Genomic DNA, 18,676 nt, shown 5'->3' with positions numbered 1-18,676 from the left:
TCTGTCCTGCCCCTCCATTTTTAGCCATTTGAAAGTGTACAGTTCAGCGGCCTTAAGCACATTCATTATATTGTGCATCCATCACTGCTGTCTATTTCCAGAACGTTTTCATCACCCTAAACAAAAACCCTGTGCCTTTTAAGCAGTAACGCGTCCCTTGGTGGCTTCTGTTCCCCTTTCTGTCTCTGAGTTTGCCTGCTCCAGATGCCTCACTGAAGCAGTGAGATGGGGACAGTTCAGCCGAGAGCGGGTCCTGCAAGTCAGGAGTATGGGTCTTCTTCCAAGCTGGATGAAAACCACTGGAGTGTTTTAAACAGGGATGTAGCACAGTTGGAGGTGCATTTTAATTTTCATTATTTTTTTAAAAGATTATTTATTTATTTATTCGGGGTGGGGCAGAGACACAGGCAGAGGGAGAAACAGGCTCCATGCAGGGAGCCTGACGTGGGACTCGATCCCGGGACTCCGGGATCACACCCCGGGCTGCAGGCAGCGCAAAACCGCTGCACCACTGGGACTGCCTAATTTTCATTTTTTTTTTTTTAAGATTTTGTCTATTTAAGAGACAGAGAGAGCACACAGAGGGAGAAGCAAACTCCCTGATGAGCAGGGAGCCCAACGTAGGGCTCAATCCCGGGACCTTGAGATCATGACCTGAACTGAAGGCAGATGCTTAATGGCCTGAGCCACTCAGATGCATCCCTCCGAGGTACATTTTTAAAAGAATCTCTCCGGCTGTGGAGGAGCCAGTAGTAGGTAGGGGTAGGAGTGGAAGCAGAAGCCAGGTGGGGAAGTGGTGGGTGCTAGCCCAAGGCGACAGAGCCATGGTCGTGAAGACCTCTGATGAATCAGAAGGGGGGCAAGAGAAAGGGGAGTGAAGCATGAGTCCTCTGGAGGATGACATCCTCCTCAACTCTCCTTGCCTCTAAGCCTTCCTCTGAACTGTTCCCTCTGCCTGGATGTCCTTTCCTCCCCTTTGCCTGGACAACTCCTACTTGGGATCATTTCTCACTTAGCTCTCCTGTCCTCCAGGAAACCTTCCCCTCCTCAAGTACAGCTTCGGAACTCCTTGGCCCTGTTCCCGTGACAGCCAGGTGCACACATGGTGGCTCCAGCATCAGAGGACACCACAGCCGGGACACAGGAAGCCAGTTGGAGACAGGAACTGAATCCCACTGGAGCGCTCCGTGTGCTCCATGTCAGCTACTCCCAAGTTCCCAGTGCAACAGGTGAAGCAAGAAAATATGTAGAACTTCAAGATGAGATAGAAGCAGGACAGGGAGAAGCCAGGAAGCAATAGGACCCCTGCTTGGGGCACAAACCCTGGTCCCCCTGGCCTGGTTTCAGGTGGCGCTCTGCCCTCTTCTCCCTGCATGGCTCCGTGCCAACAACGTACCCTTTCCAGCCTCTCTTCCTGATCTGTAGCGTGGGGGTAGCAAGTGCACCTGATTGCAGGGTCACTGGGAAAATCAGGTGTTATTATTAACTGGGAACGATTTGCTACAGGGCCAGGCATGGAGGAAGGCCTTAGGAAATGCTGGTTTTACTTATCTTTCTTCTGCCAAGTTCTTCCTTTTCCTTCCGAACAGAATGATTCAGGGGCTGATTGTTGCAAATATTTTCTTCTCTTCAGTGTTTGCTTTTGGCCCACTTGGAGATCTGAATTAGAGCCTTGTCATGCCAGGAAGAGAGCATGACGGAGCTTTGGAATCAGTTCTGACACCTGCATGGAGCTGGTGCTGTCCGCCTATGTTCAGATGACTCAGGAGCCCAGAGAGGCGAGGGACCCATCAGTTGCCACACGGCACGTAAGTAGGAACATTGGGGTTTGAGCCCAAGTGGGCCTGTGATTCCACGGTTTCCCATCCCACGTGCTGCTGCCTGTAGGGCTGAGATGTGACCCTGGGCATCACTGAGACTGTGTAAAGGATGCTGCAGAAGGAAACGAAAAGCAGATGAATGAACCATTTGTTTGTCAGGCTCACAATTGGCTCCGGGAGTGAAGAATGCCAAACCCTGATGGTGTAAAGCGGGATTATCTGTGGTGTCTCTACTCTGTCTCTACCCTGGCTGTCCTTACTCCTCTTTGTGATGAACAATGGTTGAAAGATGCCCCCACTCCTCTATCTGGTGCCTGCTGACTCCCAGGAATGGGAGCTGTTGTACTCCATCTCTTAGAGCCTTTGTCTGTTCCAAGGTTATTACCAAGAGCTTATGGAGGTAGAGGTGGAGAGGCTGAGCAGGAGGTGAAGAATAAGGAGGCTGGAGACAGACTGAGGATGCAGTTGGCTTTAGGGAGGAAGAAGCTGCTGCAGCCCCAGGCTCCCAGATCCCTGGGGTGGCAGTGAGTGGACTCCACCCAAGTCCCCTGGGTCCCCTGGTGGGAGGGGGGCACAGCTTGACCTGTGGGCAGGAACTCACTGAGCCTGGGCCATGGTCACTGGACACTGGGGACAGGGGCTGCCACACTGACTTATGAAGTCCTTTGCAGCTGCCCATCAGACCCCATATGCTGCCTGAGAAAATGGACAAGGGGGAAAAGAAAGGCAAATTTGGACCCCCAAGAGTCCTCTCTGAAAGGGAGGAGGTACAATCATCTCCAGGCTGGAGGGGAGCATGAGGGGGCTGAGCCCTGGGGCCCAAGGGACTGGGTTCAACTCCTCCTCCCTCCCTTTGAGACAGACTTCCGCTGTCTCATGAGTTTGAAGATACATCATGATGTCTCTGCCACACACCTGCTGGTGGGGAGGGTGCAGCGCAACATGCGGATGTGTGTGGAACATAGTAGGTGCCCAGCAAATGGCTCCTTCCATCTTCCTCCTTGTCATGAATCAGGTGCAGGGAGAGGACAGCGCCCCAGAGAACGGAGAATGCTGGTGCGTCAGAGCGCGAACGATGGCATTCATCACACGGACAGATGGTGACGGAGCACTCATTAAGTGTTGACTGCGTGAAATGATGCTGCCCACGTCCTGTTTCACTCTTCACAAGAGCCCGATGAGCTAGAAACTTATCCCCATTTTATAGATAAGCAAACAGGAGCTGAAGTTGGGAACTTGTCTCAGGTCTCTCCACCCATGAGCTGGAGATGTAGGCAAACCCACTTTTTCCTCACTGGGGAGATGGGGATAATATTCACTACCTGACCAGGTGGTGAGGACTAAGCCCGACAACTCTGGCTGAGTGCCTAGTGCAGCATCGGTGCCCAGGGAATGGGCAGCCCCCACCAGACTTCTGAAACAGTCCTGCCTCCCACCACAAACTGTGTGTCTGCTGTTGAGTGAGGAGAGAGGCATGTTCTCTTCCAGACTCAGAGACCACCCCCCATCCCCACTCCCCACCCCACCCATGTTCTGGAAGGTACTTGTAGCCGTGAGAGTGCAGCCTTCAAGCTGCTGCTGGCACGGGCCGAGGGCGCACAGGAGGTAGGGATGCCCCCCACCCGGAGTGCAGGCAAAGGCACATCGCAGCCCATATTTTGAGGGGGATTTCAAGATACTCATTTTGTGTTGCCACCAGAGCAAAGTAAACCGCAGCTCCTGGCTGCCGGGGAAGGGCTGAGCTCCTGCCAGGGCTGGTTGTGCCTGGCACCAGCCCAGGCATGTACCAGAGTCGGCTATGGGTGCAGGCAAGTGTACACACAAAAACATTCCAGGACACCCGTGACCAGCCACATGCGGAGCTGCCGTAGCACCCAGCACCTGGTCTGCCTTCCCCTTCTCGTCGCTTCCCTTGTCTGGGGCTCTCTGCCTTTTCTGTGGTCTCTAGATCCCTGTAGGTTCCGAGCCTGTCCTCTTGCCTGGTTTCCTTCTCTCCCTTCCTCTGACTGTCCCTCCACCCGCCCCCCAACGCCGTCTCGGTGGCCCCATCTCTGGCACTCTACGTCTCTCCGTTTTCCTGCGGGCTCCTTGTCTGGATCACGCCCTGTCTCTCCGACAGTGTCTCTTTCTCTTTCTGATCCTCTTTGAATCTTCTGTTTCAGCTTCTCTCTCTGTGTCCCCATCTGTCTCCAGATCTGTCCTGTCTGACTCTCTCTCTCTCTCTTTCTCTCCCTCTGTCCCCATCTGTCTCTGTGTCTCTCTGTCTGCTGGTCTCTGGCTCTCTTTCTCTGGCTCTCTTTCTCCAACACTTTCTGTCTCTGCCCTTCCCTACCTCTCTCTCTTTATTCCTGTGACTCTCTCCTGGAAACGCATCAAAGACTGAAGTGGCCGGATTTCAAGTGACAAACAGCACTACACCCAGGATCCAGCCCCCTCCCTGCACGGCTGCCTTCCTCCTCCACATCCCCTGTCACGAAGAGAAGCCTATTGTGTGGGGCCCAGGGAGTTTGAGTTGAAGGGCCCGGGGGTCTGCGCCTCTGACTGCTCTGAGCTACTTCCCCATTGGCTCCCAGCAGCTTGTGCTCAGCAAGGGCTGAGCGACAGGGGGAGGCTCTAGTCCATAAAAGGGGGGGCGAGGCACCAGAACTGCCATTCTGAGGGGCTTTGGTGGTGCTCACGGCCGCCTCATTGGCACTTCCTTCGGAGCCCGAGTCTGGGAGACCCCTGAGTCCTGAGCCAGCCACCTGCCACCACCCTGCGACCTGCTCAGCCAGAAGCTGCCTGGGGACAAAGCAGGGCACAGGTAATGTCCGGAGGGGCACGAGAATCTCTCTTTTGATCATATTTGTTTTTCCTGGTCCTCTGGACCTGGGGGTGGTAGGAGCTCGGGCTGGGGGATTTCAGGTCTGGGGCTGATAATCTGGCAGATACAGTTACAGTTACGAGGCTGGGTTGCGAGCGCCAGATCCGTCCGTGTGAGACGGATGGTTCTTCGGAATCCACCCTCCGCACAGCCCCGGCTTAAACAGGTGGGTTCTTCTCTCCCAGGAGGACCACCCCTCCGTGTCAGCTCCAGGGTCATCTTCTTCCCCAACAGCCTGCACACACAGTTCCCATCTGAGGATGGGATGCCCTGGGTGGAAGAAGTGAGTTTGGCCCCTTGGGAAGGTTTTAAAGGTCAGTGATTCTCACCGGACTCACAGAACAAGGTCTGAGGGGACATTAATGAGATTCAGGGCTCTGGCATTTACCAGGTATCATGTACATCACTGTACAGCCAAGTTCAGCCTTTTCATCCCTTTTTGGATCATGTTTAATTTTTGACAGGGTACTGGCTTGAGTGGTTTCCTTTGACATCATTTACACGGAAATGATGTTTGGGGCTATTTTGTTGGGAGGGAATGGGGAAAGAGTGACAGCATGCCACGAGACTCAGGCTTCGCAGTATTTTTCTTGTCAATTTTACTTTGAAAGGACTTGTTGCTCTCATGTAAATTAGAGCCTGAGAAGTCCAAGTTGGGCAGGGAAAAAGATGCTCAGAGGGGAAAGCCATTTGCTCCCTGGTAAAGACATCCCTGTCCAAAGAAGAGTATTATTGAATCCCAAAGTTTGACTCTAGCAAAAAAGCTGGTGAGCTTCAGAGAAAAGAGAAAAAGGGAAAAAAAATGCTTGGTGACAACACAGAGGTTGAATAGTAGATTCTGTGACCCTATACTTTTTCCTGGGTATCTTTTATCTAGAATCTCTCCAAGCTTTACAAACATTCCTTAATTAAGCCTCCAACCTTCCCAGGGGAAACAAGCTCTTCAGGTTATTGGATCTGATTTCAATTCCCTTCCCACAGACTGAAAGTCTTCATTACCGTCTTTCTTCCAAGGGTTGGTAAAATATACAAGTCTTTCTAATTTGACAGGCATTCCGGTCAAGATCCATTGCAAATGTTTCAGAATGTCAACCCCTGGCCTCCCCCTCCCACTGCCACAGCTCCCTCTCTTTCCCCCTTCTTCCTCCCCTCAATCCCACCCCACCTTGCCTTTTGTTCTATTTTTTGCAGGTCATTTATCTCCAGGCTTTGAGATCTGCGTGGGGGAGCTGTTGCAGCAGCCGAAGGGTGAGCTGTGCTGCCTGGGGGAGGTTTGCGTTTGCTGACGGGATCTCAAGCCCACTGCTTTGCCCCAGATGAGCTAGAGGTGTGATGGGTGGCGGGCGAATCCCGTGTCTCCGCTGGCAGCTGGGAGTGGGATGTCGCAGTGCTTCCTGAGGCATGTTTTAGCAGAGCAGGCAAAGGGACGGGCTTGGGGGCTATTGGAGGCAATTTGCAATCACCATAAAGCAAATGGAAAGGGATGAGGGTCTTGGGATAACTCCTGGGAGCCAGGAATGTTCCATAGATTGTCTAAATGTGCGTCTCACAATACCCAGATCTGGGGTCAAATCCCAGTCTCACCACTCATTTGCTGTGTGATTTGGGACAGCAGCTGAAGGTTCATTTCCTCACCCACACGGTACGGATAATAGTATTCACCTTATTGTGAAACTCCCGCTGGGTACTCTAATATGCCTGGCATCCAGTAGGTACTCAATGAGTGCTAGTGTGACTGCTCAAGTTCCCACCGTCTGGAGCGCAGAGTTGGGCCCCTTTCCCCTCAATCTGTTATAATATCCCTCATCATTCCACACCATCCAACTGTGAGCTACGTCAGTGTCTGTCCATGTCTGTTGGGGTGGGGGAATAGGTCCAGGAAATAGGTCTCGTATTTCAGTTTGCGGGGCTGGCACTCCCCTCCCCTCCCCATCCCATCCTCTCCACACCAACAGAAGACCATTTCTTCATCTGTTGCCTCAGGATCATGAAGTCTTCCCGATCGATCCTCCCTAGCCCCCCTCCCACTGCCTACCTCCTTGGGCCATTCTTGCACAATTGTTGTATTTATTAGATGTCTTCCATCATTCTAAGTGGGATCAATAGTTGGTGGTTTGATTTCAACTCGTGTCTGAGAAAGTGCAGTCAGCTAGCTGATTTCTCTCACCGTTTTCGTTCATCTCAGCCCATAAATGTTGGTTAATCTCATGGCATCTGACAAAGGTCTAAAACGATTTCACTGAGACAGGGCTGGCCATTGTGGTGGCAGTAAATATTTCTGGAGACACTCAGCAAGCCCAGGATCAGGCCCTGGAGATGGAAAGGTGTCCTGGGTCCTTTGATGCTGGGCCTCATAAATCCTACCCCAGCCCAGGTCCAGATTGATGTTCCTGGCAGGAGGTAGATGGCCCAGATCCACAAGACACATATCCGGGCTCGGGACGCTTCTCTGGGAGGCCATCCAGCTGAACCCATGGCCGGAGTGGGGGGCTGCAGGCACGTTCACTGCATTTCTCCACCGTCATTTGGCTCTTTGACTAAATGAACCTGTTGACCTGTTACTGGATAGTTCTGTTTAAGCTGAGAAGGGTTGAGTGAGTAGTTATGTGATTGGATCTCTGGTCCACTGGCAGGAGGAGGAACTGATGTTTGTGATTCCCACAGTAGGTCAAAGCCCTGGATCCAAGTCCACTTTCTGTCCTGCCTTCCCTGTCTCTGGTTCTGTGCCCTCCCCTCCTCTTTTTTCCTCACCTCCCCACCTCTGCTCCTCCGTACCTTCTGCCTCTGGTTCCCATCACCTCTCTCACTGTTTGTTCTTTCATCAGTTCTCTGCTTCTTTGGTGTGTTTATCTCTTTCTCTGTGTGCAAGAGTCTCTACCACTCTAGTTGGCACACCCACGTGTATGTGCCTCTTTGTCTCTGTCTCCTTCTCTGCATCTGTATTCCCGTCCCTCTCTTTGCTTTTCTCCTTAACCCTTAACTGCATCAAATAACAAAGGGTATGACTCCTGCTTTTAAAAATCATTCTTTTAAAACCCCCCATGACCACCGAGGGCAGGGCCCCTTCACTCTGGTCTCTGAACAGCAAATGGCCCAAGAAAGAGGGCCAGCCCTGAGGGTGGGCCCTCATTACCATGTTCTCTGCTTTGATTCTTGCTGGACTACATGGTAGTTTCACTTGCCATCTGATTTCTGAGCCCCCCGTGTCCCCCAGTTGAGAATCCATTCTTTGTCAATGACCCTAAAGGCCTCACAGGAACACTGTCCTCCACTTTTCAGGATCTGCCTTTGCCAGTCCCTGGAGACCTGCAGAGGTGAACTTTGTGTGTTTTCTGGTGGGATAGAAGTCCAGCAACTATCTCAGCTTCAGGAATGTGAGAGTTTGGTAGGAGGGTCCGCTGGATATCCAACGTGACCACACACCTCAGGGAAGGTTTGTGGGTGGAGCACAGACCACCTTTCAAGCCTGCTTCTGCTATGTCTTTGCCTCTTGGCCTGGACCTGGTGATTTTGTCTCTCTGAGACTCTCTTTCCTCATCTGGAAAATGGGGCTCATCATGCCAGCCTCGTGGAATCTCCTGAGGGTGAACAAGCAATAATTGAGCTGAAAAGCAGAGCAGTGAGTTGGCCTCCGTGGCTGTGCCTTAACCAGGGATGGACCAGAGCCCAGCTCTGCCATGCATGTGATCAGGACCCTGGGGCCCTTTGTCACTTGGTTCTCACCCTTCCTTCCTGGAGCCTGAGCCTGTACCAGTAGCAGCTACCCCAGGAGGGGCCACAGGAGGCCACAGGTCTGGCACAGAGCCACCGTGCAGTACTCCACAGCTGCTGTGAGGCAGGTTGTTGGGGGGTCATTGAAACACCATCTCCTCAGCGCAAGTCACCGCCTGGGGGGTGGGAGGCCCCAGCTCTGTCTCCACTTCCCTCCTGACTCATGATGTGACCTTAACAAGTGACTTCATTCCTACCTTTTCCCATTTCCTCTTCTATCAAATAGGGATAATCATATGCGATAAAGTGCCGGGAGAGATAATTGCAATGTTAAATCAAGCCATTATTATTCCATGCTGGCTTTTTAATGCTTGCTGCTCCTCTGAGCCCTCTGACTACAATATAGAAATATCACCAAAAGGAGATGAGAGGGTGGGCAGGCAGTCCCTTCCCTTTCCAGGAACCCTGGGCCCTGGGTAGGAGAGAGGACTACTGTGTGCTGGCCCTTTGAGCCATGCTGTCACTGGGACAGCCCTGGCGCAGGGCAAGGGGGTGATGCGTCCCCTTCAGGGACAAGTGAGAAGCGCAGGCTTGAGGAGGGGAATAATTCCACTCTGATTTTTCCCCAGAAAGTCAGCTTCAGAATGATGAGAATAATTAGAATTAGGAAAATGATTGTAAGATTAGTGAAAACAGGGGTCAGCAGACCTGGTCGGTAAGAGACCAGCTAGTATATATTTTGGGCATTCGGGGCGTCCAGTCCCTGTCTCAACACCCAGCTGTGCTTCTGCAGCATGAGAGCAGCCACGGATGATAGTAAGCAGATGGAATGGGCATTGGGTGCGTTCTCAGGGTTCCCCAGAGAAATGGAAACAGTAGGATGTGAACATATAGAGAAAGAGATTTGGTAAAAGAATCCAGCGATTGATGGAGGCTGATGAGGCCAAAATGTCCTCTCCTGCCCCCCACCAGCCCCTGCGTCCCTCACCGGGCTGTCACAAAGCCCATGAGGTAGTGGCTGAGGAAGTCCCACACATCTGCAAGGAAAGAGGGTTTTTCTTTGGGAGGGCTGCTGGGAGGCCCCCCTGGCCCACCCAGCCCATGAAAAGAGGTGCCTCCTTCCCTGCAGGCCGTGCAAGCAAGCTCCCCATTGGGGTCTGTGCACCTGACGCTGCCCCTCAGCCCACCACGTGGGCTTGCTTGCGCTTCTCACCCCGTGAGCTTCCAAGTTCCTTTTCTTCTCAGTTCGTTCTGGATGGGAGTTGAGGGGCAGACAGGGCTATCTCTGATGGACGAGAGCTCCCCTGAGCAAATCCCCTGAGCAAAGGTGAAAATGCTCCTGAAGGACCCATCTGGCAGTGCACGATAATTTGTTTATCCTACAATAGAAAGGAAATAGGATTGCTTGGGAAAATCTCAGGGCTTGTGTGTCTTTATTAGAGTCACCTTTTAACCCAGAAAGATCTGGTCAGAAGCCTAACTCCCATTCACAAGCTAAGTGAACTTGGGCAAGCGACTTCTCCTTCTCGGCCTCAGTCTTCTCCTCTATATAAAGGGTATAAAGACGTTTGCTCCCACCTTGTGGTGAGGACGAGAATCACGTGTGTGAAGGGGGAACACACAACCTGGCACCCAGTGGGCTTTTGAGCTGTGGTGGCTGTTACTGGACTGATGTGACCATGAATACAGAGCTCTCATCCCTGCCTGGCACACAGTAGGACCACCACATGTGGAAGTTCATTCATTCAACAACTTGTTTTTTGGAGTTTCACCTGTGTGTGTTCCAGGCCTTTGTTATCACTCCTTTTGACCTCTTTCTTTTTGTATCTCCTGAAGTGCAGGAGTTGAATGGAGCTTTCATACTCCACTATCTAAAGCACCTACTATGTGCCAGGCACCCTGCCTGGTGTGCCCTGTGCATGATCTCTTATTTAATTCCCACACCAACCCCCTGGTACACTATTATTAGCCCCATTATGTGACCAAGGAAACAGAGACACAGCAAAGTTAATTTTCCCAGACGGGGTGAGGGGAGAGTCGGGGTTTGAATCCACATAACTAAGCCCTTGGTGATTCTGCTTCTGGGTCAGGAAGGGATTGGAGGTGCTCCTTTCCTTTCTGCTTAGAGGAACCCTCCGACCCCACGGTGCTTCTCCAAGTTGTTAGAATAGGCCATGCAGGGGCTGCAAAGTCAACTCTCTGTCGAATGCTTGGCAGCAGACACGAGGGAAACTGCCAGGTAGGGACATTGGTGACCAAGCTGCATGTGTCATTTGGGTGACAGTTGCCATATGGCAGCACGGGCCCGATATCTCTAGTACTTCTGATTTTTTAAAGATAAATTGGAAATTAAGATTTGAAAATTCCCCAATTTAAAAATGTTGGCAACAGAATTAAAACCAAAAAGAAGAAGAAACCCCTGTGCAAGTCAAAATACCCAGTGCCATTTGCTGTTTGTTCCACTGGCCACCAGGCTGTAGCCTCTGAACATTTGCCATGTGCAGGGAGAGTGCTGCGGTTGGGGGAGAGCAGGAGCCTCAGCCCTGCCCATCCCTCCTGACCCCCATTGCTGCCTTGACCCTCCCTGGGCACTCCCATGCCCTTCAGGTCCCTCCCCAGTTCTTCCTGGGAAACACACTGAGGTCTAGGGAGCCAGGGCCGTGATGGGGGGAGGGAGGCATGGGGTGGTGGGGAGAGAGGGGCTTTGCTGGAAGACAGGGACTCGGCCCTTCCCAGGACCAAGGAACCACAGCTCTGATCACGCCTTGAGGAAGTCTGGAAAAAAAATCAAAGCCTCACAACAAAGCCCCTAATATTCAGCATGTGACCTGGTTCCTTCTGCCTCTCTTGTCTCCTGGGCCTTCCCTCTTTCTGTGCCTCCCGCCTGTCTCTCTCGCTCCTCTGTCTCTGTTTCTCCCTCCCTCTGTCTCTGGACTGTTTTTCACTAAGCCCGCCTCATCCCTCCCCAGCCCCTTCCCCTTCCTGTCTGCCCTCTTCTCTTCCTTTCCCCCCCCCCCCTTGGCTCCCTGGTTTCCATAACATTTTCTCAATTTCCTCTAGCAGTGTTGACTCTAGACTGCTGCAGACCCCGTGAGGTTTCTCTGGGGGCATGGAGAGGTGCAATCCAGAAAAATTCAAACTAAGCTTCCCAGACGTCCAGGGGTGATCTGTGTATTCACTCAACAAACCCTGGGACGAGCTCTTGTTCACAATGGAGCCCCAGGTGCTGCACTGGGCACCCCATTCACTCCCCCATTCATTCATCAATCCTCAGATGGCCCTAGTCTTTCCACAACATTAGAATGAGGTGCAGACCCCTCACCTTAGCCTAAAGGGGCCCCCACTATCTGGCCACAGCTCAACTCTCTGCTCTTCTACCCCAGTCTCCTGCCTTATGTTCTCTTATCCACCCTGGTCTCTTTGTCATCCTCAAACGCACCACACACCCTCACTGTAGTGACTTTCACCTGCAGAGACGAAGCCCCCCACTGGTTAGAAACTCAGAAAGCAGGAGCACTTGTGTCATAGAGCCAGCATAGTGACTGTGGGAGTTCAGAAGGTCAGGCAGACTTCCTGGAGGAGGTAACCAAGGCTGAGTTTTGAAGAACAAATACGAGTTAGCCAGGTCAGTGGGAGATAGGAGTGGATGGGTGGGGTGAGGAAGGTGCTCCGGGAAGAGGGAATCCCTTCGGTGAAACATGAAAAATGGGGTACAGGGGCCACTACTTTGGAGTTGCAGGTGGTGTGGTCAGGCCCACATCAGACGAAGCTCACAGCCAGTCTGGGTGCTGCACATTTGCTGGGCTGCCTTAGACAGATGACATAGTCTCTGGGCTTCCATTTCCCTGCCTATAGAATGGAAAGAATATTAGTCCCAGGTTTATGGGATTGTTATGAGACCTCCTTCCATTAAGACACAGCTGAGGCTCAGCACAGCCCGGCATGCAGTGAACACCAGTCAGTGCCAGCTCTGTTTGGTGGGAAAGCCCTGGAGCAGCTAGCTAAGGGGCAGCCTTCCTTTCAAGGGCAGTGGAGAGCCGGGAAGCAGGGCAGGGGTGGAATCAGGCTGGTAAGACCAGAGGCTCCCTGGAGCCTGGGCCAGAGAAACTGGAGACTTGGGCTGGGAGTGGGGTAGACTGGAGGAGCCTGGCCAGTGCACTGTGGTAAGAAGATGGGCTCGAGTTAGACGCCCCCAAGATACAAGTCCCAGCTTTGCCACTTACCAGCTCAAGAACATTGGCAGCCTTCTTAACTCAGTCTTCTGATCTGTAAAGTGGGAGCGACAATGGGACCCACCCCAGAGAGTCACTGTGAGTACAAATGAGTTTCCTCGTGAGAACAGCTCAGAACATCATGAGTACTTAACAACCATCTGATCAGCTAGGATTATTATTAAATATGAAGTTAGTGGATGAAAGGAAAGGCCGCTGACGTTATTTTTGCCTGGGACACAAAGGATCTCTGAACAGGCCTCCTAACCTGGAAGCCACGCCATGCGGGAAGCATCAGGCTAGGAGGTGTGTGGTGTAGGCTTCTCCTCCCCTGCAGGTAATTCACTGCTGATCTTGTACTGAGCCAGCTCTGCCATCACCATCCGCTGATATCAGAGAAAACATGAGCTGCCTGCTTTGCATCTGAGCATAAAAGGCACTGCTGGCTCTCCTGGAACCCCAAGCCACTCAGCAGGTGGTAGAGCATGAGAGAACATGGGGGGTGGGGAGGGCGAGAGAGGTGGACCCACGTCCACTCTTCTGGGTTTTCTTCTCTGAGCTTCCCCGCTTCGTGGAGCAGAACGTGCCCAGCCTCAAGAGAGGCCTGGGTTCCCACCTTCAATCGCTATGTGACCCTAGATCAGCCAGGCCTCTCTGAGCACCTGTTTTCTCATCTATAAAGTGGGGATGATGAGGGGCCAGGCCTGACCCAGCCTAACAGGTCTGACTGCAGAATTGCCATGCTACGCAGGGCATTTCAGGGCGGACAGGGGGGATCTGAGAAGGAACTGGAGGCAGGGAGGCCCGCTTGGAGAAGGTGGAAGTATGGCCACGGTAAGTAGAAGTGGTGGGGTGAAAAAGGCAAATTCTAGAGAACTTACAAGGCAGATAGGACAGGTCTGGGGACAAGCTGAGAAGTCGGGGGCAAAGGCAGGTGATGGGGCCTCAGAGAATCTAGGAAAGCAGATGCCGAATGTCTTCCCACTCGGTAGGTGGGTAAAGTGGATTTTGAAGGCTGGCAGACCCAGATCAAGTCCTGGCTTGTCTGTTGCCTGACTGGTGCTGGTGATCGCTTCCCATCTTGAGCCTCGACTTCCCCATCTGTCTGATGAAAATAGACAGACCCTCCTCCAGAGCTGTCGTGCAGATGGAAGGTGAACAGGTGGGAAAGCTGCTGGCACGTAGCAGGTACTCAGCACATTAATTCTCTTCCTTGGCCCCCAACTTTGGGCACCCACTGTGCCTCCCTGGGCCTCTATTTTCCTGACTGTGAGATGGGAATGAGAACAAGAACGTTAGCCTTACAGTGTTGCCTACAGGGGTCAGTGAGATGGCTCAGGACACCCATGCAGAGTAGGCGCTCACTGGTTCATTATCTTCTCTTTCTCCGTCCCCAGCAGGAAGCGCTGAGCCAGAATGGCGTGGCAGGGGCTGCTGCTGGCCGCCTGCCTCCTTGTGCTCCCCTCTGCCACAGCGGACTGCCTGTCCCAGTGCTCCTTGTGTGCTGTGAAGACCCAGGATGGGCCCAAGCCCATCGAGCCCCTGGTAGGTTTCAGGATGTCCAGGTCCTAGGCCCACGTGCAGAAGGGACATCTGTGTGCAGGGCACGGACAGCTGTGTGTCTGTCCTGTAGGCTTGTCCTACTTGTGCAGGATACATCCTGCCCCGGGGTAGGTCTGAGTACCTGGGGCTGTAGGTTCCCACCTCCATCCCCACCTCAGACCTTACCACCACTGCCTCGCTCAGGTCTGGGACCTACAATGCAGGTTTCCAGGGAGCCTGATGCCTGGCAACAGGGAGGGCCATTAAGGAGGCTGTGCTGCCTGAGAGTTGGCAGCCTTCTGGTAACTTTCCAGGGCTTCTTACCATTCCCAATCTAGTCACTCCTACAGAAGGAGGTCTTTCCATCACCACTAAATGCCAGGATCCAAGGCTTGACCCCTCTCCTAGGTCTCAGCCTCTCTTGACCTGGCCTTGTTTGCTTTGCTTTGAATCAAACTCCCCCACGTGTCTCTCCTTTGATGGCAGACAGGTGAGACTAAAGGTCCCAAGGGTGTGGTGGACAGAGCACAGCTTTGGTTCTGCCACTTTCTCACTCCACGACCCTGGAACTCATCCCTCTTCAGTTTCCACATCTGCAACATGGGGGTGATTCTATGAGCTAACAAGGCAAAGTTCTAGACACACAGTCCTAGAGGCTCTTCATTGAGAGGCATGCTGGGTGCCAGCTGCTGCCTGCTCTCAGTCACTGGAGAGCACAGTGGTTAGGCATGAGGGCTTATGGCATTAGCCTGCCTGGGTCCAAGTTCCAGAATTATCCAGCATTGTCATTGTCATCCTCACGACCATCATTGTGATCACGTTCGAATTCCCCCAGCATTCCTATGAAGGAGCTACTTTTATCCCCTGGGTTTGATGAGCCCTCAGACCCATCACATGTGTTCTCTCCACCATCCTGCATGGCTCCGTGCCTCTCTGTAATGTGTTAAGAACATCCTTCACACCTGGGGAAGGTGGGGAGAACCAAGTACTCCCTCTGGAATCAAGCTGAAGAGGATGAGTGAGTGCACCAAATAGCTCTCTGGGAAGATCTTAGCTGTGATGTTGGCATTGCCATCTGTAGCCACGTTTCCTTGGGAAAGCTAGTCCACTCTCTGTCTCTCGCACGCAGGCATAGAGTCCCCTATCTTCATGCACCTCTCTGGGAGCATTAAGGTGGGAAGCCCGAACTTTAGTAATGGCAGAGACTTTTTGATATTCTCAATAAAGGGCTCTCTGGGGCAAGGGAGTGCATGTGGCCTGGCAGTTGGATGGTGATGACATCACCACTCTGGTCTTTTCGGGTTTCTGCAGATCTGTTCCCTGGAATGCCAGGCTGCTCTGCTGCCTGCTGAGGAGTGGGAGAGATGCCAGAGCCTTCTCTCTTTTTTCACCCCCTTCACCTTTGGGCTCAACAGCAAAGAAGACTGGGAGACCAAGGCCGCTTTGGAGGAGCCCTATAGTGAGCTGGTTAAGCGCCCTGAGCCCTTCCCGAAGGAGCTTGAGAAAAACAGGTTTTTCCTCAGCACCCCAACAGAGGAGAATGCACTGAGCAGGAGCCTGGCGGAGAAGCTCAGGGGTCTCTCTGGCAAGTTGGGGGAGGGAGGGGAGTCTGAGCTGATGGGGGACACTCAGCTGAATGATGATGCCATGGAGGCTGGGGCATTGGATTCCAATGAGGAGGACCCCAAGGAGCAGGTCAAACGCTATGGGGGCTTCTTGCGCAAATACCCCAAGAGAAGCTCAGAGGTGGCTGGGGAGGGGAACGGGGATGGGGATGCGGTGGGTCATGAGGACCTGTATAAACGCTATGGGGGCTTCTTGAGGCGCATCCGTCCCAAGCTCAAATGGGACAACCAGAAACGCTATGGAGGTTTTCTCCGGCGCCAGTTCAAGGTGGTAACTCGGTCTCAGGAAGACCCTAATGCCTACTCTGGAGAGCTTCTTGACGGGTAAACTCTTCCCCATTGTGGAGTTGAGTCAGGAGCTTCCCCTGACCCCCTCCCAAACTGGAGTTCCCTCATTCATCCTGCCGTATATCCCCGTCCCCATGTTCAATTCAGGCTTGTGTGCAAAGCACCCAAACCCAGCCTGCCTCTTTTATGCCCGGGGCACAGTGTTTGTCTGGGGTCAGTGAGGAAGAAGGATGGAGGTTCACTTCTCCAGTAGTCTCAGTGCTTGGCTCCAACTCTAGACCTTTGAAACTCTGGCCAACAGCAGCTTTTGCTATGAACTCCCCCCACCCCCATTAATGTGACTCCCCAGTTTCAGGAATCTAGACTGACTTGTTTTTCTTACCTCTAGATAAATAGCAAAACAAGATAAATAAACAAATAGAAATCCTAGCACTTTATCCCAAACCTAATGGACCTCCTTGAGGAGACCATGCTTTAGGCAAAACGCTCAAACACTGCATTTTATTGGAGCAGGGAGTCTTACACGAGAGAGTTCAGTCCTCTAGTGGGCATGTGTTCAGTTGAGTTCTCTGCGTTCTCCTCATTTAGAAACATACTTCTTGAAGAACCAGGTTCCTGGACTCCAGTTCATGTTGGTACCTTGGATAGCACCCAGCCTCAAGTAAGAGGAAGGGGCATGAAAACCCCTCCCCAAATGGTAAGGAGAGCAGTCTTCCCACTGAATACTGAAATGATCCAGAAGGGAGCAAGACAAAGCAATCTGCTCTGTGCCGCAAACTCAAAATGTGGACCAGTTCCCTCAGCCCTCATTAAACTAATTAAACAGATCGGCATCACACTCCTACCCCAGGATGAACTGAAGCTGAGTCAAGTTGATGAGGTTAAGCACGACCATGTTCTTGAGCAGCTGAATTGGCCGCCAAGAGTCTTAGCCATCTGGTCAAACATATGCATTGGGCATTGGGTAAGGGAATCCAGAAGCAACAGCTAGAAAGACAAAAAGGCCCTTTTCAACCCCTGTGATGATTCTTTCCTCTTAATGTCTCAGAATAAAACCAGAAAGAGCCATGAAGTGATTAAGTGCTTGAGGCCAAATGAATTCCCTTGATTCAGATAACCCAGAATCAGAGGCAGAGACCTCCCAATGCCTTGGTTTCAATCAAAGTCTTCTCTCTCTCTGTTGCTCTTACTTGCTCATCCCTAGGCACTATGATTTGGTTTGCAGGCCCAAGAGGCTGGGCTGGATAGGAAAGGAAATGGTCTTGAATTCAGTTAATTTGTATAAGATGCTACTGAGCATACCTCTTCGTGTGCAGCCCCCAGATCTCATGATGTTCTGAAATGTGTAGATTGTTTTAGGGTTACCTTGTATGCTTTAAAAAAAAATCCCACTTATGCAATTTACCCAGAATTTGCTTTATTCCTTAGCAGGCCTGTGTTATTTCCTACTCCTTCAGTGCAATAAATAAAAGAAATATGGTGATGACTCGGGTGTGTATGTGTGCGCCTCAGTCCCCAGAGTGTAGAAAGACCATTTGCAGAAAAGAGTGCTGGGGAATGAAAAATGCACACACACACACACACACACACACGCACATTCACATCAGAAAACTAAGTGTAGGATGAGAGAAAGAGCACAAACTTTAGAGCACCATTGCCCTAAATTTGAGATCTGTGTGATGTTGGTTTAGTTTCCTCTTCTGTAAAAGAAAGACAACCCCCACCCCCGACTCCCAGGGACTTTCTCCTATGCTGAGTTACCAAGGCGGGAGGAGCAGATGTTGCTAGACAAAGGTGAAGAACCCTCTAGAGAGTGGGTAGCATAATGTCCTTTACTAAAATGACATGCTTTATTAAATGGCATCAAGGAGAGGTCTTTAAATAGTGCTGGTGTGGAAGAGTCTCAGTGGCTCCAGACCTTGTGGGTCTGGCTTTCTGAGTGACTCTATAGAAAACACAGGACCAGGGAGGTCTCCCTCCTTCTTTCCTTCATTCAAGAAAGAATTAATTGAAAACTCTACTGTATGGTAGGTCTTTTTCTAGGTGCTGGAGGTACAGGAAAATAAAATGAACAAAGTCTCAGTTCTTACAGAACTCACAGTCTATGGCACGGAGAGACAAGTAAACCAAAATAGAAATCTAAAGTGAAAAATTAAATTTAAAAAATAAATAAAATGTAATGAATTTAAAATTAAATATAAATGAAATTTAAAATAGTGGTAATTATTGTGAAGGGAACACTTGGGATTTAGTAATAATGGATAATAGAGGTAGGAGAGGAATATCCCTAGGGCATTCAGGATCCTTCTTGAGGAATATTCCATTCTCGATGTTCATAGGATCATCAAGTTGGAAGGAATCTAAGGCTGGGATTATCTCCTCCAACTAGCTACTCTTTGCCAAATTGACACATTGATAATAAATTTTAACTTGGATTTCACAACCTATTGCTATTCCTTAATGATTCAGTGTGAGGAAGTTCTATCTTTATTTGGGTTGAAGTTAGATTTCTGTCCCTTTAATACATTGGGTCTTGATCTTGCTGTCTATCAGCCCAGGAGCCTGTCTAGGGAAGAATTTTCTGTGACTTGTAGACAAATGGCTCCTAACTATCTC

The 18,676-nt window shown here is 51.4% G+C and overlaps 1 protein-coding gene across 5 annotated transcripts in view; it reads left to right on the top strand.

Moving 5' to 3' along the window:
- The window catches only part of PDYN (prodynorphin), a 102,794-nt gene extending 85,255 nt beyond the window's left edge, over positions 1-17,539 (top strand). For 2 of the 5 annotated variants that reach the window (XM_041732714.1, XM_041732715.1), the window contains exons 2-7: positions 1,033-1,229; positions 1,634-1,808; positions 2,836-4,623; positions 5,875-5,931; positions 14,003-14,150; positions 15,459-17,539. In XM_041732714.1, the coding sequence (XP_041588648.1) occupies positions 14,022-14,150; positions 15,459-16,100 (771 nt within the window). In that variant the 5' untranslated portion in view covers positions 1,033-1,229; positions 1,634-1,808; positions 2,836-4,623; positions 5,875-5,931; positions 14,003-14,021 and the 3' untranslated portion in view covers positions 16,101-17,539. The remainder of the gene's footprint in view (positions 1-1,032; positions 1,230-1,633; positions 1,809-2,835; positions 4,624-5,874; positions 5,932-14,002; positions 14,151-15,458) is intronic. The other 3 variants (XM_041732716.1, XM_041732718.1, XM_041732717.1) reach the window with 3 other exon arrangements.
- The last annotated feature ends 1,137 nt before the right edge of the window (positions 17,540-18,676 follow it).

The sequence above is a fragment of the Vulpes lagopus genome, chromosome 18 (genome assembly GCF_018345385.1).
Source record: "Vulpes lagopus strain Blue_001 chromosome 18, ASM1834538v1, whole genome shotgun sequence".
In the NCBI taxonomy this organism is placed as follows: domain Eukaryota; kingdom Metazoa; phylum Chordata; class Mammalia; order Carnivora; family Canidae; genus Vulpes; species Vulpes lagopus.
Note: the sequence above shows the minus strand (reverse complement) of the source record. Positions and strands in the feature narration are given on the sequence as shown.